Source organism: Festucalex cinctus, chromosome 8, assembly GCF_051991245.1.
Source record: "Festucalex cinctus isolate MCC-2025b chromosome 8, RoL_Fcin_1.0, whole genome shotgun sequence".
In the NCBI taxonomy this organism is placed as follows: Eukaryota; Metazoa; Chordata; class Actinopteri; order Syngnathiformes; family Syngnathidae; genus Festucalex; species Festucalex cinctus.
This window is the reverse complement of record NC_135418.1, coordinates 25460497-25486524: the sequence shown is the minus strand read 5'-3', so window position 1 is coordinate 25486524 and position 26028 is coordinate 25460497. Positions and strand designations below refer to the sequence as shown.

Sequence of the window (26028 nt, the reverse complement as noted above, 5' to 3'; positions counted from 1 at the left end):
CTTTGGAGTTCAGCCTCAACTCCACACCTGCCCAGTCTGATAGGGGAGAGAATTAGATGTCCAGCAATTCAGTTTTTTTTTTTTTTTTTTTATGTAATCAAGTGGCATGATTAGGATATAAGTCATGGTAACATAAATAGAAAACATGAAATCAGATATCTTTAGTTTGTAATCAAAATGTATTCAGATGCATATTGGGTATTTGCCAATGTGAGTGCAGCAGGAAAAGCAGACTAACTGTCAAGCTCATCTTTGCATGTTTTTTTTTTTTTTTTTTGGAAATCCTATCACATGCTATACGCCGAAAAACTCACCTTTCTGTTTTTCTTCTTTGGTAAAATGCCACAAGATCGTGCCAAATCCCATTTTACTAGGATAATAGTACTTTGGTGCCAAGGAACTATGTTGGAGTGAAGCAACTCACTTGAGACAAAAGCTCTGCATGTCAGAGTGAGCTAAGATTAACAAATTATTGGGAGAAATTTTATGAGCGTTATCAGCACGTGCATACATATGCACACTTGTGCTACGCTTTTGTAAGACTTATTTTTAAGTGTAATGTAAGATGAATTGAACATAAAATGTCTGTTTTGTTTTTGTATTTGTATATTTAACATATAAATTAACATAAAAAAAATGTGTGTGTACTTAATTTATGACACTTCCGAGTCCGACTAGGGTTGGTTGTAATGATACTGGCTATATCCTGATATCGCGATATTAAATCTTCCACAATATATCGTCATTGTCATGTCACGATAGTAAAAGCACCACATCTGTTAAAAAATAAAAATAAAAATGTGCAGTTCTAGCACCCTCCGGTGGCTATTTTTATTTATTTATTTTTAATTTTCACAAGGCATGTTTTGGCCCTTCTGTTTAAAATCCACGCTAATGGTCAGATGAAGGAGAACGTAATATGCTTGTGAACAGAGTCAATATGTGGAGGAACTCATTGTGTGCTTGCATTAGCATTATTTATATATATTTTTTTATATGTATTTATATTTTTATAATATTTTTCATTGCTGTGTTGCACAAAAGCACAATAGTGACAGTTTTTAGTATGAGCTCATTTTTATTTTATTTTTTACAATATTGTGACTTTTTTTGTATCGCCATCCTCCCGACAATATCGTGATAATTATCGTGTCGTGGCCTTCATATAGTGATATTATCGTATCGTGATGTTTGAATATCGTTACATCCCTACTTCCGACTGCACTCAGTGTTACGTATATACACGCAACCCAAACACGAAGATAAACTTATTAAAAAAAAAAAAAGAACTTCCACTGTCAACATTATGTACAATTAATATTTCTATTAAAAATGTATTATTGTTTCCTTGCATGTTGTCAAAATGTAATTTGGGCATTTGCGCATGCGGCTTATTTCATGTTTCGTCAATAAACACAACCGCGGTGTATCGGCTTCAAACCTTAATTGGACACTTGGACCTGCTGTGTCAATCCAGCCAAAAATATGGAAAAAAAAGAGCGTCAAAGAGAGGTGAGGAGGAGGTCGGATAAAAAGGCTAAACGGAAAAAAAAAAAGAGGGAGGGTGGGCAAACGAGAAACAAAAATGTTCAGTACCTTTTTTATTTTTTTATTTTTTTTTTATCTCTCCACTATAAAGAGCCACCTGGCGTCTGCCTTTTCGTATTTCTGTAAGGTGAAAACTTGAGAGGATTACTGCACTCGGAGGACAAACTATTTGCATATTAAACAAAACAAAAAAAATCAGCTCGGTCCTTTGTTCATGTCTCTCGTATTAATATCACGGCCGGGCATCGTGTCCCAACTTGGAACTGTGGATTCAGCAGGACTTTAACTTCAGCTTATCGGCTCCAGACTCGCAAACGCACACATAAGCACACGCTCCCGAGAGAACTGCAGTGAGCGTTTTTACAATCCATTAAAGTTTGCTCTTACTTGTAATTACTTGCCACACACACGCACATGCACACGCACACACAGTAGTTGGTTAAGCTTCTTCAAAAGATGCAACATCACCACCCCAGAATGAAAGAAAGTGAATGCCATGTAATGTTGATGTTATACTGCGCTATCATCTTTTAAAGCACATATTAGGTTAGTGCCTTCACACCCATCAAGAGTACATTTTTTTGTGACCAGTCTATTTCCGAAAATATGTTAACGAGTGAGTTGTTCTGCTTTTAAGGGAATCACAATTAGGTTAATCTAGCCAGTGGTGACTTGGCACAAGCACCAAATTGCAGTCTGGGTGCTCCTGGGGTAGTGGTGGGCAGAAATGGAAGCACACATTAAATAAAACGGTCAATTACAAATAAGTAGAAAAAAAAAATACAAATCAACCAGGAAAAGCTTTTTTTAAACCTGTGCAGCAAAGGCACTTATAAGTGAAGAAAAACCTCACAGTACACCAAAATTAAATAAATAAAAAGTTTGCATCCTAAAATAATTATCTTAACTCTGTTTAGTCACAAATATACCTAGTGTGAAATCTGGGCTTATATAGTATATAGTATATTATATATACAAAGCTGCATATTTGCAGGTAACCATGACTTTGTCAATTGTATGAATGGCAACCAGGTTGGTTTTACCTTCAGTTATTTGTTATGCCTGCCACTATATGCCACTGGCATAAATTGAATAATAATTTAAATTATAATACAATAATAATAATAGTAATAATAATAATTAAAAAAAATAATTAATTAATTAGCTGTGAATAATATACTCTTTTTTTTAAATTTATTTTATTTTTATTTTTTTTTATTCCATGACATTTAGATTTATTTTATTTTATTTTTTAAAGTCACTGCATACCGAACTGAACCGAAAACCGTCAGCACAAAACCGAAAACCGAACCGAACCGTGGATTTAGTGAACCGTTCCAGGCCTAATATATATACATTTATATACATACATTTTCAAAACGAATCGATCGCTATCGGTATCGGTGATACTGGCCCTGTATTTACTTTATCAGATCGATGCCAGAATTTCCAGTATCACACACCACTACTGTGGGGCGAACATCTCCTGCTTAGTGGGGTCTCAAAGACTCCAGAAGTTTACCTTCCCAAACTGCTCTACTGTCCAAATTGCAAAGCAGTTAAAAGAATGCATTATACACCCAAACTACCTCACAAGCAATCATTGGAATCCGACTGCTCTGTTGAACATTTTTTTATGGTCACATCATAATTTGTAATAACAAATCTTTCATTCAAGCGCACCTTGTCCTTCTGGTATCAGCGGCACCTCTTTCCCAGCCGGGGACAGACACATGACCCTGTTGCCATTAACGTGGCCGTCCACCTTGGCCTGCTGCCCAAAGGAACAGGTGATTCCCACCGAAAGGTCCGGAACGTTGTTCACCTCCAGGAGCAGCTAGGAAAAGGGCAGATAAGTGTCATGACTCGGGTCATGCAGGAGTAATGTTTGGGTCTTGTCTCATGTCTGGGGTCACGCCTGGGTTAAGTTTGAGTTGAGTTCATGACCTGTTGGGTGTGAGGTCAAGTGTCTGTTTTGTACTGATGTAACCATCATCAAGTTTCAACTAGTTTTGGGCTATGTGATGCGAAGAATCTTTAATGCTATGTGATGTTATGTGGTGTCAATAATCTTTAATGCTATGTGATGTAAGAACTATGTGATCTTTAATCGCGATACTGGGTCAACAGCCAATCAGACAATTCCATGTCAGTACTGGGACCCACATGTCTCGCCACAACCAATGGGATCGATTTACTGTCTATATAAGATGTCTGGGAAATGTGTGTGGTTGCCGGATTATTGCTCTCTGTTCCTCTGTGCTTCTCCGCAGCCCAAGGGGGCTTGGCGTCTCGTGATTCTCGATGCATTCTCGATGCTTTTTGTTTAGTCAAGTTATGTGAATAAATAGCTAAAAACGTATTTGTGTCTTCGCTTTGGGATCCAACCCTTCAGCACACAACAATAAGTCAGATCGGCTTGAGTGTGAAGCAACAGGTCGGAGGATGCTGAGAAACAGAAAGCTAAAGTTAGCGCTGCTAGTCGGCTTTATCTGAGTTGATAAAATATATATGATGATGGTAATCCGCGCAAACTTAGAAAGGCGAGGGAGGGAGGACACGAATCAGACTCACGGGGACGCTGTGGGCCGATACGGCGATGCTATCTGGGTGAGCGATGACCTTCACGCAGCGGTCGATGTCGGTGTTGAAGCGATACGCCTCGTCCGCCCTCGGACAGCGATCCCTCCTTGAGCACCTGTACAACAAAACAATGCGGATGATTTGATACATCATCAAGATCGATCCTAATAGACAATTCTTCGTTCCCCGTGAAAACACTGAACCAAACTCTACATTGAAGTTAAAAAAACAAACAAAAAAACTCCATGCCTTGAAAACAAATTTTAAAACCATCATTTTTGTTTACAACCCTAAACCAGGCTTGAAATCCTAATTTGAAACACGAATTTGTCTCCCTAATTGTCTTCAAGATGTACTTTACCATCCTAACATACTTGAAACCCTGGCTTGAAATCTTAAAAGTCAATTTATGAAACCCTTAACATGTCTTACATTCCTACTTTGAAGTCTCGACCCTGGTTTACAACACTAATTTGAAATACTAACACATGATTAAAAGACTAACCCAGGTTTGTAAGCCTAATTTGAATGCTTAATCCTAATCTTATTTTTTCATGTTTTGCAAGGCATTTTGGACAATGTTATGCTTCTTTCTGGGAACAATTCGGGGGAAAAAACCTTTTATGTTCCAACACGGTTGTCCCCTAGAGGACTACGCAAGATCCACAATGGCTAAAAGGAAGATTTATGGAGTTTTTTTGTTTTTTTGTAATCTGTTTTTAATGCATTAACTTGTTGAAGTCGGCTGTGCTTTGAACCAAAGACCCCTCACCGCTTCAAGCATTGAGGCCAGTTAGACTGAAACACAAAAATGGCATTTGGAAACGCACGTAGTCGAGGGCAGGCGGCACTTTACAAGCTCTCAGGTGGTGCTCAACAAGCTCAGGCGATTCTGCTGTAATTACGCTGCGCTACCAGGGCCGGGATGGAAAGGCGAGGATGGGGATGGCTCTGTCGCAGCTTGGCTCCTTAAGGGCGGCTACGAGGAGAGCCCGGTGTCGGCCTGTGACCGCTCATCAGCTGAAGCGACGCCGACAAAATACTCTTTTCGCGTTGCCGTTTTTATTCATCAGGGTTTGTCTGATGGGGGCCATTTGTTCTATTATCCTCGGCAAGCAGCCCCCTCAGCAGGTGTCCATTCATTTATAGAGAGAGCCTCAGAGTCCAGCCTATGAGAATGCTGCAGAATAGGTACATTTTATAACCACCACTGGAAGTGCTCCCTAAATGGTAACCATTAATTGAAGCACTTAATTCTTCGAAGTGCAGTGCCTCAGTTTGCAAGGATTTTTCTTTACATGGATGTGGGTGCAAAACAAGTACGTTATATTCCAAGGAAGGTGGACATTGGGACTGGATTCATTGCCTGAGCAATGGAATCACTTTCCAACTTAGCTGCACTGTCAGAATTCCTCAACAGGGGTCAAAGTCAAGCAGTCAGTCACTAATTTCTAGTAAGCCGAAATTCCAGGGCTCTGACAAGTTTTAAGGTTTGCAGCCAATGTCTGGAATGTGAACATGAACCAAGGTCTCAGGCCGGGAATAGACCCAGTTCTAAGGTCTCGGGCCAGGACGAGCACTAGGTCTAAATCACAACCTCCATAAATCTAAGGATGCGACTAGATCTAAAGTCTAGGTCTTGGACTATGTCTTAGGTCTACGACCAGGACTCGGACAAGATGTAATTAATGCCTTGGTCCAGGATGGCTTAATTTGTAGGGGCTAGACTAGTAGGTTAAGGTAGATGACGAAGCCTAAACTGTGTCTGTGGCCTAGGGTCTCCAATTGGACTAGGGCTAAGACCCAAGGTCTAAGGGTGCAGACAGCAATAAAACAAAGCAAAAATAGCAAATGGAAATAGAAAAAAATAATTATGATATAGCCAAGCCATTGAATCGGAACTGAGCACTTGGACCTGCAGTGTAATCTTAGCCAATGTAGTCACATAAAGCTGCTAGCATGTGGTGTAAAAGCGGCTAAGTGAGAATTGCTCAGACACCAGAGAGATAGTAAAGTGTGGATTCCATTGACAGAAAGTTAAAGTGGCCTTGTTCTGCCGAGTGATGGATCACAACTCACTTGAGGGAACGGCGGCCAAGCAATTTTGTGATAAGTGGACAGCATTAATTCATATAATTAGACATGGCAGGAGGCAACCAGGAAAAAAAAAACGAGTTAATTTAGATTAAAACAAAACATTATTTCCCTCCTCTAAGGTCAGCGGTGATGCGACAACTCTGAAAGCTGCAATTTAAGTGATGCCGATCCTCATCAAGATAGAGCTCGCAGAAACACACACACATCACCATGAAATGGTGCTAAATCCCTCCGGCGCAGGTCAGCTTCAAACATTGCGGGCCGTCTTGCAAAACACAGGCTTTTAATCTCCGCAATCCCCCATGCTCCATATCGAGGTATTATGCAAGCTAACCTGGGGGTCACATAATTAAGATGAGAGAGATAAGCTGGCTCTGTCGGATCCAAAATGTTCCCGCGGGTATACTGACGTCCCACTGTGATGGCCCGGCTAATCCCCAAATGCCCCCCTCCCGCCCGCTACACCAACACTATTTGTCCCAGACAATAAAATCCGGAGGGGTATAAGGAATAGTGCTAAGGTCTCAGCCAGGACTAGGTCTAAGGTCTCGGACCAGAGCTAGGTCTACTACAGGGGTCTCCACGTAGCCAGCAAGGTCCAAATGAGTAGCCTGCCTGCCTGTTCTAAAAATAGCTCACCACTGATGAGACATTGTGATATCTTAAGAATGTTGTAGAAGTGGTCGTTTGAAAAGAGAAATACTGTAAAGGGTGTGCTTTTGATATACATCTTTTTCTTAATTCTGATGGTAATTCATCAGGGGTGGGCAAACTCGGTCCTCAAGGGCCGGAATCTTGCAGGTTTTGGATGTTTCCCTTCTCCAACGCACCTGATTCATATGATCAACTCATCAGCAAGCTCTACACAAGTCCGATAAAGATCCTGCTCATTGGAATCAGCTGTGTATGAGGGGGCGACCTCTAAAACCTGCAGGACTAGGTCTAAGACCAGGGCTTGGACTTTTTATAAGGACTAGGACAAGTTCCTGACATAGGGCCAAGGATTTAAGGACTAGGACTAGGTTTAAAAAGTAGGATTGAATCTCAAGATTTGGGCCAAGACTTGGACTAGGTTGACTAAGGCCTCGGGCCAAGACTAGTTTAATGGACTGCAGTCTAGGGCCAGGACTAGGTCTAGACCAGTGTTCCCCACCCTTTCTTGAGGCAACGCACACATCTGACATTAAACTATCACAATAGCACATCACCAAACATGAAGCACATCTACTAAGATCTGAGGGTAGGACTAGGTCTCATATCTTTGCCTAGGTCTAAGGCCCAAGGTGTAAGCTCTTGGGCCAGGATTTGAACTAAAGATTAGGGCTAGGACTTGACCTGCTGTGTTAGGCCCAAGGACTAAGACTACAGGAAGACTAAGTCCCAAGGTCTAAGGTTTAGAGTCGGGATTGCACTAAGTTCCAAGATCTAGGGCTAGGACTAGAATAATATCTTTGTCCATGATTAGGTTTAAGAACCAAGATCCAAGGCTTTGGGTTAAGAGTAGTTAATACAGACTATGGCTAGGACAAGAGCTGATGGTTTTAGTCCAAACTAGCACTAGATCTAAGGCTCCAGGTTTAAGATGGGGGCAATGACTAGTACTAAGGTCGAGCACAAGGACTGGAACTAACGTCTAGTACCAGGACAACTAACATCATTCTATAGTGTTTTGGGTTAGGGAGAAAAAAAACTCTAGGGCAAGGACTAGTACGAAGACCTATGGTCCAGGGCCAGGTTTGGTTAGGTACTTAAGTTGTTGGTGCGGGGCGCCGTGTGGGTTACCGTTACAATCAATTTTTGAAAAAGCTTGAGGGATGTGCGGCTATGGGAGACAAATCTCGCCCTTCCTGTCTTTGGCTGCGGCTAACAAATTGTCTCGCCTCAAACTGCACAAATCACATGCTTCCTCTTATTTGTCAATGTTCCACTAGCTGTTTGTTAAATAGCAATGTTCCGCCTTTAATCCCTTAGACACGGTGTGTGTGCGTGTGCGTGTGTTCGACATGCCGACTCACGTGTTGTACAGGACACACCAGCCGCAGTGAGGGTCCCCGGAGCTCAGGCACTCTGCACACGTTCCGTACTGATCGCAGGCTTCCACGGGGACCTGGACCACCTAAAATCAAAAGGTTTGGGGGAAAAAAAATAAAACCTGTCAAATAAAGTTTCCTTTCTTTGTCCCCAGTTGTATTCTGAAGCGGTCAGTGCGGTTGTGTATTTGTTTGTTGTTTTTTGGCAAAGAAGTTGTGTAAAATAATTAAAAAAAAAAAAAAAAAAATCAGCTGATGAACTGGAAATCAATTAACGAGTGCTATGATGAATCAATTTTTCTGGTCAAATTTCATATTTATAGTTCAGGGTATACCCCGCCTACTGCCCGAAGCCAGTTGGGATAGGCTCCAGCACCCCACGCGACCCTTGTGAGGAGTAAGTGGCTTTAAGAAAATGGATGGATGGATGGATGGATGGATGGCGTTTCGACAAAAAAACAAGTGCCTGTCAAGACAACAAAAGCATTTTCACTCATGGATGCAGCACTTCTTACACTACATTGTGTGTATGTGGCACATGGACACATCATCAAACTCAAATCGCCCCATCACCACCACGTTTTCAACAACGTCATCAAACAATCAATTCCGAGATATGCTGCTAAGCTAATGCTAATTTTTGTCCCCATTAATTCAACTCAATACAGCTTTCCTTACCTTTTGGCTGCAAAATGATAGCAAGGGGGATCATACCATTGCATGATAATGTTTCAGATGGTGTAGTTTAAAAGTGGCTCTGAAATTCAGAGCAAAGAGAGAGAAAAATGCACGAAGCGCCTCTCGCTGTTCAAATTCAACAAGGAAACGTTGACTAATTCTGCGAGAACAGAATAAATTGCAGTGTCCATTAGGGATGTCACAATAAGGGCAATATTGTGATATCGTGATATTAAAACTGCCACAATATCGTCGTCGTCATGTTCACAATATTTAAAAGGAACACACCTGTTAAAAAAAAAATGTCAGGTTGATTTCTATTTGTGCAGTTCTAGCACCCTCTGGTGGCTAGTTTATTAGTGCAATTTAATTTTCATTAGGGATGTTTTGGCCTTCTATGTTTAAAATCTATGCTAATTGTCAGATTAAGGGGAACCTAATTTGCTTGTGAAGCGAACAAGGTGTGCTTGCATTACCAAGTAAGTGCCTCAATATTGTTATTAGCGATTGCAGGTGGTTTATATGCATTTCTATTATGTACAAAAGCTTTTTTAAAATTTTTATTTATTTATTTATTTATTTATTTATTTTTTAGTATGAGCTCTCTTTCTTTCTTTTTTTTTTTACAATATTGTGATCTTTTTCAAATATCGCCAACGCCCTCACAATATTGTGATAATTATCGTATCGTGATCTTCATATCGTGATAATATCGTATCGTGATGTTTGGATATCGTTACATCCCTAGTGTCCATTCATCTGTTAGGTTTGTTTGTTTCCCCCCGCCATCGGCGCTTATTGGTTTCGTCCCGCCCTTAACAACGCCTGATTGGTTCGACTTAAAAAAGGGAGCGGTACAAGATGTATTTTCCGGAGTTTGTGAACTCACAAATACCGCAAGAATTCACCTTGGTTAGAATGAGACGATGAAATTAAGGACACTACAGGCTCGCATGGTTCACATGTACAACGAAGAGTCAAGGGTGTCTTTTTTTTATTATTATTTTTATTTATTTTTATTTTTTTGTGCTGTAACCATGGGAACAACAACAACAACAACAAAAAGATCCTGCACGGTAACTTAAACTGAAGCCACAGTGTTTTCCTTAACCACAGGCGAGGGAGCTCTTTCTTGACTCAACACGACCTTGCCAACGACACGCTGTAAAAAGCGAACTTTTCAAGGTGGACTCGCTGCGGAAGGCGACAGCACTCATTCAGTGAGGAGAACAAAAGAGAAAATGCTCTTCGTGTCTCACTGGAAAGCTCATTTTGACCCACCTGAAGCATTGGAATTGAAAGCGCAGTTTAACAGAGCACAGATGACGCTTTCATGGTTGACCTTTCCTTTTTTTTTTTTTTTTTTTTTTTTTTTTTTTTTTTTTTTTTTTTTTTAAACCACAGCACATTTATTTGAGCGCTATTCAGCTATGTTGTGCTGTAGCTGCTCTGCCAACTTCGCGTGTGTTTGGTCTCAATTGTCAAAGAGGAAATGAAAAAAAAAAAAAAGTTACTATGAAGCAAAATCACCGGGTGCACCATAAAAATCCACTTGACAGAGTGGGAGATTGGTATCGGCGCATCCCCATACCAAGCCGCTATTCTTTTCCGGATCTTTCTGCAAATAAAGCCACGGCCTTGTCTGACGTTTGGATTCCGGCACATGTCCTTGGGCCTCATGAAAATAAATCGATTCTATTCAGACTTGCGCAGATGTTTTATACAAGTGGTTCTCTGACTGCAGTCTAGGGGATCCCCTGGGGTCGACAGCTTGTAGGTCAACAAAATAGTTTTAGATGAATTATGTTGTCTTATTTAACCCTCCTGTTAGGTTGGTTTCTCAGGAACAACAATAATGTTCAATAATGGTGTTTAATGATTAGAAAAAACACTTTCTTTGCAAATATTTGAAAAACGAACCATTTACATTATTATTATTATTATCATCATTATTATTATTAACATGATTATTATAACATTATTATATAGGTTGAAAAAATCCACAAAGGAAGTGCAATGAAGGCCAAATTTTTATTTTTTGTTTGTAGTTTCTGAACGATATGATAAAGAATTTGTTTAAATTTGCTTTCCTACGATCACTTTGTACACTTTAAGAAATAAAAAATATATATGTATATATTTTGTAATGTTTGTTTCTGGGGGAAAAAACATTAATGCAGTATTTTCTATTAACAAACTTTCTCCTAATTTTGTCCTTTGTTTGAAAAGGAAACAACAAAAAAACACTTGAAGGTTGAAAATTGATTGTGATTAAGCAATTCGATGATACAGTTACCTTAATTAAAAAAAAATCTATATATTTTTTATTTGTAGTTAATTTTGAAAAGGGTCAGTTTGACCCGGGCTATGTTTAATGTTCCAAAAGTGCGTTATAATTATTTTTTCATTCCAACACGACAAAAGAACCATTTTGTCTGTTGATAAAAAGTTCCAACAAACTACTAATTTGTAGTAAACTTTCAAATGGGTCAATTTGAGGCTATATTTAATGTTCCAAAACCATTCAGATAAACATTAGTAAGCATTTTTTATTGAAAATATGTCAAAGTGAACCATTTCAATTGATGTGAAATTTCATAGCAACAAGCTACTAACACTCTTTAAAATGGGTCAATTTGACCCGGGATGTGTAATATTTGAATACCAACCCAATAACACGGTTCATATCTTATTATTAACCATTTTCATTGCACATACATCGAACTTAACCATTTCTTAGTCTGTGAAGTTTCACAGCGACAAAAATGTTGTTGGGTCAATTTGACCCGGTATATGATATATGTTTACAAAGGATCTTAACTGTTTTCATTTGGAATATGTCGAGACATTTTTTTATTGTCTGTTGGTGCGAAGCTTAAGCTAACTTTTTTTTTTTTGTTTTAACTTGAAAGTGGGATATTTTGAACCACAACATAACAGGTGTATTTTTTATTTTTTATTTTTTTTAAAGTGCATACCTACAGATTTAGTCATTTTAATCCCTGTTTATGTTATTCTCATAAAATCACTGCTTAAAAAAAAAATCACGTTTGTTTACTGTTTATACTGTAGCCCCAAAATGTACGAAAAACTCTGTCTTCTAAACGAACACAATAACTTACAGGCTGATTTTGTCCGTTTTTTACCAAACCGCGACAATTCTTGTATTATTCCGACTGTGCGTCAGACGGGGATTTTAAATCCCTAAACTCCTCCCACGAGGCAAACTCATTTTGTTAATGGAATGAACCAAATGTGTTGTGAAATGCTGAAAAAAAAGAGAGAGAACATTACGTGGCGTGTGTGTGTGTGTGTGTAAGGGTTGCGCGAGCTAATCCATTTTGCCAACACGGACCTGAGAGAGCGCCTACTTATGCTATTAGCGCACCGGAGACACTCTAATGCACTCTTCATTTGTGATTGCTTACATCAGGAAATTGCTTGCAATGTACGTCCAGCCGGGAAATAATAAGAAAGTAAAATAAGAGCGTGCCCAGCTGGCTTTGTATGCGGTTGAGTACGACACTCAGCAGCATCGAAGCGCTTGTTTACTCGCACTACACGGAAGGAAGTTACTGCGGTGTCAGGGAGTCCATTTTGAGTCCACATGAGCAACATTAAGCTCAGATTTTTAGCAAAGAATACCTATTCCAGATCTTCTTTTTTTTTTTTTTTCCTCCTCACCATTGCTATCCTCACCTGCTGTTCCAAGTTATCTGACTTAGTTTTTTACCTGTTGTCTGGGTTTGGTCATGTGACATTCGCAAACTGAGCCAGGATTGGAGTCCTAGAACGTGATGTCATTTTCTAAAGGTATTAATTGTATATGAAAAATTAAAATAAAGTTATCAATTAATTATAGACAAAATATTTAACTTTTTACTGCTAAAAATGGCTGAATGAGTCAAGACCTTCTAAGGGTCACTTTAAATCCCACAATCATTGTCTGAAAGTATGAAAATATCTTGCGTTATGTAGTGATGGTGCAGAAATTCGTTCAACCTGACTGGATCATATTATGTGAAGCGGTGATGTCGTGCATTTGAGAACTGGCGTCCTGTGACACAGACTTCCCGTTCCCACTTCAGTTTATTGATACTGTCTTGGGTTTCACACAAATGCCTCCTCGTTTAAAACACGATACAATGAAACCCTTCGGGACCAAGCCTTGACATAAATAGCAAAAAAAACTTGTGAATAATGGAGAAGCTCTTCTAAAAGTGTTTATAATTTCCTGTATAAATAGATTGAACACAAATATTCCCTAACTATGATCCCAAAACGCGAATAGCATTTGAAACGCATCTTACATTACCTACAAAGTACCAATACATTGCAAGTACTAGGGGTGTGCTCCAAAAATCGATACGGCAATATATCGTTGCGGGCCTCATTACAATACACGTATCGATACGCAGGCGTCAGAATTGAAATTGCCCGTTAACTTTACATAGGCAGTTAACCTTTGCCGTTGCAGCTTGCATTGTAGCTAAAAAATAAAAACCAGCAACGTCTTTGAAGTTAATTGCCTTCAATTAATGCAGAAATAGCTCACCCGTGATTGGACAAAAAATTTTGAAAAATTAAAGCAGCGGAAGAATATAAATTTTTATTTACTTGTAAATTTAACATGGCACGTGTCTTAATGTACCAATTTTCCTATATTTTGTTTAAAAAACGAAATAGAATGTGTTACATGGAAAAAAAATTCTGTTTTTATTTCCCCAAATATTTCAAATAAGCACATTTTAGAGCTGTAATTTTAATACTTTGATATTTTTGCTTATATCGGCTATTAATAAATGTTCCCGGTGTGTTTGTGAAAGCTGCAAATTTAGACCAGGCACACCGCTTTGGTGGTAAACCAGAAGAGCTGTTAACAAAAATATTTTTGTCAGTCAACATAACAAACATCATTTAGGCATACATATGACTGTTATTATAAAATGCAAGAAAATTGCCTTGAAGATCTAGTATTGGGACACATGTATCGTGATACGTATCGTATCGTGTGGTTGGCGGCAATACCCAGCCCGAGCAAGTACTGTCCATATGTGGAATATTTACATTTAAAACTATCGATGTAGGGAATTGGAAACATATTCTGGGAGAATATGTGTGTTTTTTGCTGTTTTTTGTTAATCGGGATAGTACTTGGGTGCTGTTACTTTTACAGCTATATATGCTATATATACATACACTGCACGACCAAAAATCATCTGCTAACCAACCACAAAGCCAAAAGATGAAGAAGACCTTGAGGCATTGAATAACGGCGCTTTTCCTTTCACCGCTTGTGATTGAAGTATCGGACAGAAGACGCCACTTGGCCGCCACCGACTTCATGTTTTTGCTGAGCCTGCTCTGAGAGATTGCCCTGGAAAACCCCTGCAGTGCTTTTTCCTGCCTTCTGTGATATTTAAAGAGTCAGCCGTCATTTCACAGAACGCCGACTGGCACCCGTTGAGGTTATTGTGCGCCTTTTTTTTTCCTTCCAAGGTGATCAAACTGGAGGCACGCGGCGATAAGCTGAACCGCTGTGAGGATATCAAGAATCATCTCAGGATGATGTTTTTTTTTTTTTTTTTTCACGGCCCTTGACGCTCAAACGCCGAACGTCTCCGACTCGCTCCTCATCGTCAGGTGAAATTTCGACAGCAGACGGGCGAGCTCATTGTTATTCCACGAGGGTCGGCTGAGCTCAGCCAAATTTGCTCGTGCTTCCCTCCTCATTCCACGTCTGCATTGTTTGGCTCGCAGGGATCCAGAAAGCTCTCATCTCTGCTGAAAATGTTGGGGGGGGTGATCAAGGAGTGAGGCGGCGGGAGAGTCTGAAGGGAAACGATGGGATCGGGTTTCAAGTCTAGCATAGGTGTTCAAAAAATTAGGGTTTCAAGCTAAGGGCTAGAGGTTAAATTTGGGGTTTCAAGGCTGCGTTAGTGTTTCAAGCAAGTTAGGGTTTCATGTCAGGGTTAGATTTTCAATGGTTTGAAATCTATGATACAGTTTTCAAACCAGGTTTTAAAATGACCAGGGTTAAGGGTTTCAAAGTAGGGCTTCAAACCAGGTTCTAGAGTCAAAAGTAGGGTTTCAAATCATGGTTGGGGTTGCAAATTATGGCTTAAAGCTGGGTTTGAGATTTCAAAGTAGGGTTTTCAAATCATGTTTAGGTTTAAAAGTTGGGGTTTCAAGACAGGGTTAAGGGTTCGAAGTGGGGTTTTGAAATGAAGGTTTCAAAGTAGGATTTAAAGATTTTTCAAATAGGGTTTAAGTTACAGTTTGGGTTCCAAAACAGGGTTCAAGCCAGGGTTAAGATTTCAAAGTAGTTTTTTAAAGTTCAAGGCAAGCCGTAGTACGGTTTCAAAGTAGGGTTTGAAATCATGATTATGGTTTCATATTAGGAATTCAAGACAGGGTTTAAGTTTTTTAAAATACCGTTTTAATTAACAGTTTGGGTTCCAAATTAGGTTTCAAGTCACGATTAAGATTTCAAAGTAGGGTTTCAAGACGGGGTTAAGGTTTCAATGTAGCGTTTCAAATCACTGTTTGAGTTTCAAAATACTATTTCAAGACAGGGTTATTATTATTTTTTTTTAAATACAGTTTTAAATCACTGTAAAGATTCCAAATTAGGGTTTCAGACCAGATTTATGTTTTAAAGACTTTGCAAGCGGCACAAAGTGTGCAGTTGACTGAACTGGCGAGAGCTGCAAAGTTGTTGTAATATTGAGCGCGAAGGTGGTTGGCTTCCGTCTTGTTGTGCGTCACTGTTGGCGCTGCTCGGCTGTCTCCTCCAAGGAAGGCTGCAACTCTCCTTGAACGACCGACGTTCATCAATAAGTGATGGCTTGTCTCTTCCAGTCTATCACACCGAAGGAAGAGCCGCCTCGATTTGTTTTAGAAGATGGAGCCCGACACAATACCGTTGGCATCCACAACCTTACTCTCCACGCAAAAGCTTCATACTTCCTAAAAGCGTCTCAGCAGAGTTTGACACTCGGCAGTAGAGCTGTTCTCAATCTGGGGTGTAGGGAAAGTCTTTTTTTTTTTTTTGAAAATAGTCCATGAGAGTTAGGCAGGGTGAATGTCAACGGAAAAGTCATTAGGCGTTTGATTGCTCACACCAGGGATCACAAAAAAAAAAAAAAGATCATATTGTTGATGGAAGCTGTAGAAGTTTTGAACCCCTGACGGCGGTATGCCATGAAACTAGTAACCAACCTATCCTAACTAGGTCGGAAAAGTAACAAAATATGACCAAATTGCGCTTTTGTAAACTACCGTATTTTTTGGATTATACGTCGTTCCGGATTATAAATCGCACCAGCCCAAAAAAATGCATAATTAAGAAGGAAAAAACATATATAAGTCGCATTTTTGGGGGAAATTTATTTGATAAAAATCCAACACCAAAAACATACATGTCATCTTGAAAGGCAATTTAAAATTAAAATAAAAGAGAGAACAACAGGCTGAATAAGCGTACGGTATACTAACGTTACATGACTGACATGCCTGGTGATGTCAGTAACGACGTAACATATTAAGAGTTTGTAGCAAGCAGTGAGGGAGTCGGAGGCGGAGTGTTGAAGCACGGAGCCAAAGGCTGGCGTTTTATTGACATCAGCTTCCGAGGTCTTAACAGCAACTCCCCACTCAGCTAGAAGCTAACAGGCTAACTCCCCTTTTCCGCATAACAAAACCTTCCCACTCTCCCTTCGTCCCAACGTTCCGTGAGTGAATTATGTTCCCATCACTACAAGTTATTCATATAACTCTAGCATAAAAAACATGCTAACAAGTTCACCAAACTATCAATTTCACTCCAAATCACTAAATCCAATGAAATCTTCATCCTCGGTGTCACTTTTAAACAACTCCCCCAACTCGGGAGGTAGACGATGCGCCGCTTCTTCTTCTACCGGCAATGTTGAAATGATCAACACAGGCCTAGAGCGCCCTCTTGCGGTTTAGTGGGAAAATAGCATGTGAAATGATATAATCATGTGTTAATTTCACACATAAGTCGCACCAAAGTATGAGTCGCACCCCCGGCCAAACTATGAAAAAAAACTGCGACTTATAATCCGAAAAATACGCTGTAGCTCCTCTTTTATTTTTTCACAGCAATGTTGATGAGAGAATAGCATGTCAGCGCGCAACGTTGGATGAATATTGAATTGGTCAATTCCTTTCTATTAAGCCGGTCATGAAAGATGAAATGCTCAAAAAAATTAATTACCCTCATGACATTTAGGGGTACACTACATTTACGTTTTGATTGGCGTTCAAAAACGTCTCCTGTAAGGGGTCCCTTGACCAAAAAAAAGTTTGAGAAGCCCCGCAAACTCCAAAGCGCTCACCAAGCTTTTCACGGCTGCAAGGGAACCTAATCCCATTTCACGTTGCCATTCAGCCGCCAAGTAATCACTTGATGGCAGTGGGAAAGTGATTACCGCCGCTCGCTCCCTCTTATCTCCAGCGAGTGCGGGGAATATACAATGTCCGACGACGACGACAACAACAAACGTCCGTGTGATGGCGGGCCAAGCGAGGGAAAGTCAAAGGGGGTTACAAGCTGCGCGGGAAAAAAAAGCTTTACTATCGGATGCGTGCGTGTGTGTGCGCTGCGTACAAAGATGCAAGCACTCTAAGTCGATCCGCATGGATAAGTAATTAGAACAGCAGCCCATCCCTCTTCACACAGCCTGCATCTTTAACAATTCCTTCTGCAACGCGTCCTGTTTGTGGATCGTTCCCACAGCTGGTAGGATTGTAAATAAATTCCTATTTTTAATTCGGATTTTTCGGGTTCTCTGAATGTTGATGCTCAGACATGTTTTAGCCTGTTAATTTGTAATCTTCACCACACGATTGGTGGGGGGTTTTTGGAGGGAGAAAAATCCTTCCATTTTGGACAGTGCAAACATAAGAACGATGAAATTTATCATTGTCTATCTGTCGAGGATACCTTGTCCCAGTCTGGGCTCATTTATTCAAATATGAGCCCTGGAAGTCACCAAAAATTGTTTCTTTAAACGAAAAAATGGTTAATTAAGGTTCAATTTCAGTTATGGGTCCTTGAGACTTCCGTGTGTCCTATTATGATAGACATTTCCACCAAATTTCATGTGGATTGGTGAACCTCTTCTTATTTGATTTTATTGATTTATTGATTTATTGATTTTATTTATTGATTTAATACTCGATGATTTAGGAGGCATGTTCTGGGTAACTAAAACATACTGCAAATGTTTTCACCAGGATACGAGCGTGCAAAAATGTGTGTTTTTCAGGCTCGTTAAGGGAACTAATAAGCCGACTACTCTTCAGTCGTTGGAATGCCCTTCACATTTTTTTATAGTGAATTTAAATGCTCTACCAATATTGGAAGGTGTCGGCAAAAGCCAAAAAACAAAAACAAAACAAAATTTAACCAGTTCAATTTCATCTATAGTTCTGGTTATGGATCTGTTTTGAATTGATGTAACAGCATCTAGTTTCAACAGGTTTTAGGCTATGTGATGTTATGTGATGTCAGGAGCTTTGTGATGTCAATCTTTAATCCTTTGCTTAGTCACAACCAATCAGATCGATTCACTGTCTATAGTAGCAGTCTGAGAAGTGTGTGTGTTTGTCGGATTATTACCCTCTGTTACCACTGTCTCTCTGTGCAACTCTTTGTTTCTCGTCTAGTCAAGTTTGTTCCTTGCCTCTCAATGTGAATATCCATCCATCCATTTTCTTGACCGCTTATTCCGCACAAGGGTCGCGGGGGGTGCTGGAGCCTATCTCAGTTGGCTCTGGGCAGCAGGCTCCATGTGAATAAATAGTTAAAATCTTATTTGTGTCTGCGCTTTGGGATCCAACCTTCAGCACATGACAATGTTAAGTTGCAAACACTGCTAAGTGCAGTGTGAAAAGGCCTTAACTCTTTGACCACCAAAAACGTTTGATAACGATCAGTAAAATCACGACGTATATTGCCATAAACGTTAAATAACGTCAACAATTTTTTTAATTTTTTTTTTCTCAGTGCAACGTCTAAGTGCAGCGATGCCTGGTCAATGGGTTGTGGAATCTAAAACACTCTAAACTATGGCCACCAGATGGAAGCATTGTATCAATTTTCATCAATGATCAAAGCCTCTGTCATATCAAAGTTTTTCTTTGATAACGTCTGGCAGTAAAATAGTTAATGAAGCAGTAAATAGACACACTATTAGTTTTGTTGTTTGCATATTCAAAGTCATTACTATATTTTCACTACAGGGCATATACAATTTGACACTTTCTACAGTCAGTCCCACAAATCTCAGATTTTCTCAGACTCCTTTAAAAACACGTTGCAGCATGTTTGTCAAGGGCTTGGGTTTCATTCCAAATACTTTCCAGATGTTTTTTTTTTTTCCTCACCTGATTGTCCGACATGACGTAGAGCGAAGTCTTATCCAGAGAGAAGGCCATGTCGCGGAGGACAGGGCCGCTGTCCTTCATCACGGTCACCGTCTCGTACAACACTCCTGCGTCCAGCGGACCGTCCACTCGGATCTGCGGCGGCACGGAAACAAAACGCTCGTCACCTGCCAATTCTGCAAGATGTTGAAAATCTAGGCTCTTAACACCGGATGTATGGAGCGTGATCCGACATAAGCACACGTAATTGCTACCTGATCCGATTAGATTTGAACATATTAAATGGGATTTGCCATACTAAGTTTAATGAATTCAAAATGTTTTTTTTTTTCACATCCGATCATGGTTAGGGTTTCAAATTCAGGATGGAAGGCAAGGGCAGGGTTACAAATAAGGGTTAGGTTTTTAAATTAGTGTTTCAAACAAGTGGTTTAATTGTGGGTTTCACATGACTATTTCGAGAAAATTAGGCCACTTCGGCCTCACGTCAAGCACGCAATCTTAACGTTTGAGACACGTTTGGGTTCGAGTGCGACTTTTGGGGCGTGGAACAGCTTTGCCATCCATCCTCCGTCTTGTTAGACAACCCTGACATGTAATTGCACCGAAAACAAATGAAATGTGCCTGTCCGGGTAATAAGTGGCTTATCGATTGGGGCGCTGCTGTCAAAAGGACGCTACATGAGGTGCTTGGAATGCTTGTAAAAGATTTCAGATTGCTGGTAAGATGGCTAATATTGCGGTTTTGAACAGAGAAAATTGCCCTACTTGTCAGGTTTAGATAACTATTGCTGTGATTTGTGACTTGAATCCATTTTGTGACAAGGGTACTCACGCCCTCTACTTAAGCACAAACCCCAATTCCAACAAAGATGGAAAAATAGTCAAATTGTAATACAAACAGAATGCAATGATTCAACAGTCAGGGCTCTCCATTGTCATATTTTGTTATTCACATTGACAACGCAAGGCAGGTCTGGACTACTACAAATGTACATCCCCAATCCATGCCATCAAAATCTATTCAAGTACAGCAAGAAAATGTTTGTACCGTATTTTCCGCACTATAAGTCGCACTTAAACGCCTTCAATTTTTTCAAAAGCTGACCATGCGCCTTATAATCCAGTGCGCCTTATATATGGATCAATATTGAGCCGCAACAGGTCTCGCTGTCAAGACGCTATCGGTGACCCTGCGCGATCGGTGACGCGCATTCGCAGAAGATCCCGCCATCTTGGATCGCTAGCTAATACTAATACTTTACCTCAGAGAAAATAACAAAACAGCTGTTTATTCATTTTGGGAGTGAATGGAGTTGTCAGAAAGCTGGTTTGTAATCTATTAATAAAGTTTGACTGACCTATCTGACTGTTTTGTTGACATTCCCTTTAGCGCAGCACCATCTAATGGATGCATAATGTAACCCCAGCCTCTACTGTAGCGCCTTATATATGGAAAAAGTTTGAAAATATGTCATATTAGGGGTGTAAAAAAAAAAAACATCGATTCGGCGATATATCGCGATACTACATCGCGCGATTCTCGAATCGATTCAATAATCGGCAGAATCGATTTTTTTTTTTTTTTTTTTTTTTTTTTTTTTTTTTTTTTTTTTTTAGGATTCACACCTTGAGCATGGAAGAATGTTATATGAACGGAACATTAAGCCTTAATATTTTATTTTAATGCTGTTCAAACATGAAACAGATTACAACCTCTATAAGACTGAAATTTCAGATAAATAAATAATACATTTTCATATAAATCTTACACTCTACAAGCTTACTGATTAGTATTTTCTAAATTTGAATGAAAAAAAAATCGCAACAATCGACTTATAAATTCGTATCGGGATTAATCGGTATCGAATCGAATCGTGACCTGTGAATCGTGATACGAATCGAATCGTCAGGTACTAGGCAATTCACACCCCTATGTCATATATTGAAGGTGCGCCTTATAATGAGGTGCGCCTTATAGTACGGAAAAATCCGGTACTTGATTACTTGCCACCGCAGTCTTTTTGGAATGAATCTTGATGGATGTAACATAGAAACTCATTAGCAATGCAAACTCGGGTTAAAGACCGATTTAAATTCACGGCAGGCCGGTTCATCAACCATTTAATGCAATTACAGCGAGGATGCATTAATTTCTTAGGCATTTTAATGAGAAGGGGCTGACAACTGTGCCTGGTGTTGCATGGCTTCTGCATCGTGATTATGTCACTCCTCCCCTCCGGACCGGAGCGTCGGCGGCGCCACCACGAATCGAGGCTCGCCAAGGGGTGACAGGCAGCGCGCCGCGGCGGCATTCTCTTGAATGGGGACAGTCAATCAATACGGGCTGATTACATGATTGGATCCCCTGGGCTGGTGAAACTTCATCAATCCGTCACACCGCAACACCTTCCAGGCAGATGCGCCGGCTTCATGCATCAGAAGCCGATGGCTGTTTATGATTCGCTATTCTTGCATTCACCGGGTCGCATTTTTTTTCCCATGCAACTTAGCTTCACCTATTCGCTGAACAACTCATCTATTTGTGTATTTTGGGGTCTGTGTCATGCCTTAAGATGGAACAAGATAGCAAGTGAAGTGAGGTACGTCATATATTTGGACTGTGAGACAACACTCTAGTCTTTGTCTCGGCTCAGTCTTACGTAATTTCCCTTGTGGCGAATGTGATGCACCGTTACGTAGTTGTTGTGTATTTTACTTTCAGCAGCTTTAGTAGTTCTGCCTTCTAGGCCACCGTAGTTTCGCAAAGAAGAAGACGAAAGACTAAATTTCCCAGAGCGTCTTTGAGCTCATTTTCCCACTTTTTACTCCTTCTCCAGTCGTGATCCCGCATGGCTACTGGATGTTTACTTTCCCCCCCTCACTCTCTCGATTTCATAACTCACAGAATCACCAGTAAGAAGTTGACCAAGTCTTGGGTCAGATTCCAACGGATGGAGTATCTGCGTATCCAACAAAACCCACTGCAGCTCTGCTTACCCTTTTGACTTTGTGTTTCACCATGTAAATGAATGTTGCTTATGTGCATCCACCACTGGCTAATTGACTCATTTTCTGGCTGTCACTTGAAAGTGGCTCTTGATCTTTGCCCAGCCTCACTTCCAAGCTATAGATGGATACTGTACGGGTTCTGTTTTCGTAAGGCGTACACGCGCGTGTCGTAAAAACGGGTGCATCTCAATTTTTGTGCCGGGGCAAGTCTAGTCTACCATTTTTTTTAGGGCCGTTTTGCGTCTCACTGGGCTTTCCGCAGCCTGACAATTTGGTAAAAGAAAGTAGACTTGAATTTAGACTCGGTAAAACCAGGTCTAAATAGTAGCGGAGGATAGGAAAATCGGTTCTAAATGTTTACGAATTGCATCCTGGACCACATTCTGTTTACACCTCCACTGTATACTAGGGATGTCACGATAAGGTCAATATCGTGATATCGTGATATTAAAACTGCCACAATATCGTCGTCGTCATGTTCACAATATTTAAAAGGAACACATCTGTTAAAAAAAAGTCAGGTTGATTTCCGTTTGTGCAGTTCTAGCACCCTCTAGTGGCTAGTTTATTAGTGCAATTTAATTTTCATTAGGGATGTTTTGGCCTTCTATGTTTAAAATCTATGCTAGTTGCCAAATTAGGGGAACCTAATTTGCTTGTGAAGTGATCAATGTGTGCTTGCATTTGGACGTAAGAGCCTCATTGTTGTTATTAGAGATTGGTTGATATGCATTGCTATTATGCACAAAAAACACAATATTGTGCTTTTTTTAGTATGAGCTCTTTTTTTTTTTACAATGTGATCTTTTTTACGCCCCCACAATATTGTGATAATTATCGTATCGTGGCCTTCATATCGTGATAATATCGTATCGTGATGTTTGAATATCGTTACATCCCTACTGTATACTGCTGGATGACTTGAGCATTATCCTCACTTTCAATCAATTCAAACTTTGTGGTCCACTTAATGTGACGCCAGAACCAACCGGGTTCGCCACTAATGCCATAAAACCCGAGCGGAGCTTCTCAACTTATCCTCTCTTCCGAGGGCCTCGCAGCTATAAGAGCAACATATATTTATTTAACTCATGAATAATGTCTAAGCCAATAACCGCCACTTCCTTCCTGCGTCGCACATTCCACTGCAGAACCTGCAATAGATATACACAGCCCGATTAGCATGGCTTCCACAACCAGATCTGCAACCTGAGCCTTAAGCAAACAAGCCCTACGTTAAGAATCCACTCGGGGCCAAAGAAAACACTCTCCAGACTTCTAAGATATCACTTGAACTCTGTTGTAAGGTTGCCAGCCTTCACGTGAGCAACCAAATGTCTCATACGCACCTGGGATTCATTTCCAGATGAATTTTCAGCTTTAATTTTTTATTTTTTTTCAAGGAGAGGCTGACGTGTAAATAGGCCAAAAGTTGAAGATTATTATGTTGATCTGGCAAAGGCTGTAAAAAAAAATCCCCAGCAAAAAAAGAAAAGAAAAAAGAAGTCCATATGTGGCTGTTGATTGTGCGAGCGCTAAACACAGCTGACAAACGAGACATATGGATGGTGACCCAGGAGGCCTGAAGCGCTCTGCGCCACCAATCACTGCCAATCTGTCTCATTAACAAGGTGCTGTCTGTCTGTCTGTCTGTCTCTCCAATTCCGAAGGGAGCACATTTGCTTGTCATTCAGCGATTTCTCTCCAAAACAAATCGATTGCAAACTGAATATTAAAAAAATTAAAAAAAGAATGGTATATCGTGTCATTGAATGTATGCCTTTAAGGGGCGTGGCCTAGTGAGTGACATCAGGAGCTGGCGTTGGAGTCACTCCTTGTGAGTGTTCTAAAATTCTGTTTCTGATTGTTTGCCCTGTTCAATAAACGGCTGGAAGTGCATGGGTCACCGGGGCTCTCCTTGCCCACATGAGAGGGCATTACAGTATATTAATTCACAAGCGACACATCTGAAGCTTACCTGTAACTAAGTTTTGAAACGAAAGCAATTATAATAAAATTATAATAATAACAGTAACCATCAAGCTACAGCCTGTAAATTTGGGCACTCGTAAGTCGGGATGTAACGATATCCAAACATTACGATACAATATCATCTTGATATGAAGGTTGTCACGATATTCTGGGGAGGTTAGCGATGCAAAAAGATCACAATATTGTAAAAAAAAAAAAAAAAAGAGCTCATACTAAAAACTCTGTCACTATTGTGCTTTTGTGCAACACAGCAATGAAAAATATAAAAATATAAATATAAATAAGAATATAAAAACTAACTAAACTAACTAAAAAAACACGCAATATTGTGCTTTTGTACATTAATGCAATGAAAAATATAAAGAAATATATATAGAAATATAAATATAATATATTAAATATATAAATGCACGCGCACGTTCCTCCACATATTGACTCGCTTCACAAGCATATTACGTTCCCCTTCATCTGACCATTAGCGTGGATTTTAAACATAGAAGGGCCAAAACATACCTTGTGAAAATTAAACTGCACTAAAAAACAAAAACAAAAAAAAACTAACCACCAGAGGGTGCTATAACTGCACAAATGGAAATTAATAGTTTAAACCGTAAATGTTGCTACAAGAAAAAAAATAAAAATAAAATACTGCTTTCCTATTAGACAGATTTTGACATTTGGCATCTTAGAGCATTAATGAAAGCTCAAAAACCACAAAAAAATTGAGTTTTTCAGTGACTATCTTAGGATAGGTTCTGCAAAAAACAAAAAATCATGAATAGTGACGATTTCCTGTTAAAAGCACTTGTGTGAACAACACAAGACGATATTATGATTGATGTGTCTGTTCGGTCATACTGCACATGGATATGGAAGATCATTTTAAAGAAACTCTTGTTCAGTGGAGTGTTCAGACAAGGTGGAATTACGGGCCAAGCGTTTTGCGGTCGACGTTACAACCTTTTTGGCAGCGGCTTCCTGGATGAGCTAAAGCTCCCCGATCGCCGTTTGACTTCACACGGGAAGCAGCGAGCGCGTCGCCGCCTGCCAACGACGCCATCCAAGGCCGGGATGAAACGGGCAAGTTGTTCCCCAAAATTCCCCCCCGCTAGTCCCGGCGGATATTCCCGGACGATGCGCGTCCCGAAACGCTGAATTACATGCTGTCACGAACGCTCCAGGTAGTTTACAATTCCCTCTTTTGTTCGACAACTCTTCATCCAGCAAAAAAAAAAAAAAAAAGTGGTATCGAGCGTCTCTCTTTAATATTTTCCAAAAGAGACGAAGAATATGTCAGTTGTTCTTATTTCAAATTATCATATAAAAGTACATTATAGAGCATTTTTATTAAATTGCTTAATTTTATATGAATATTACAGTATTTAAAATGCTCATCCAAATAAGGATTATATATATATATATATATATATATATATATATATATATATATATATATATATATATATATATATATATATATATATATATATATATATATATATATATATATATATAAACTAGGGGTGTTAAAAATCGATTCGGCAATATATCGCGATATTAAATCATGACAATTCTCGAATCGATTCAATAGTTGGCTGAATCGATTTCTAAACTTCCATTTTTAATGTAAAAATATTCAACAAAACGTCTTACTTTGGGTTAGGGTTCACAC

General features: G+C 39.7%; 2 protein-coding genes across 4 annotated transcripts in view; one reads left to right on the top strand and one right to left on the bottom strand.

Annotated features, from left to right (window-relative positions):
- ora1 (olfactory receptor class A related 1) overlaps positions 1–26028 on the top strand; it is a 192906-nt gene that overhangs the window by 90967 nt on the left and 75911 nt on the right. The window lies entirely within an intron of this gene.
- Positions 1–26028, bottom strand: part of LOC144024318 (plexin-A2-like) — a 121669-nt gene that overhangs the window by 54018 nt on the left and 41623 nt on the right. The window contains exons 4-8 of the mRNA XM_077530519.1: positions 19353–19487; positions 8244–8344; positions 4123–4246; positions 3232–3385; positions 1–36 (exon numbers count right to left, since the gene is read on the bottom strand). The exon at positions 1–36 is cut by the window's left edge and continues 61 nt beyond it. Coding sequence (XP_077386645.1) covers positions 1–36; positions 3232–3385; positions 4123–4246; positions 8244–8344; positions 19353–19487 — 550 coding nt within the window. The remainder of the gene's footprint in view (positions 37–3231; positions 3386–4122; positions 4247–8243; positions 8345–19352; positions 19488–26028) is intronic.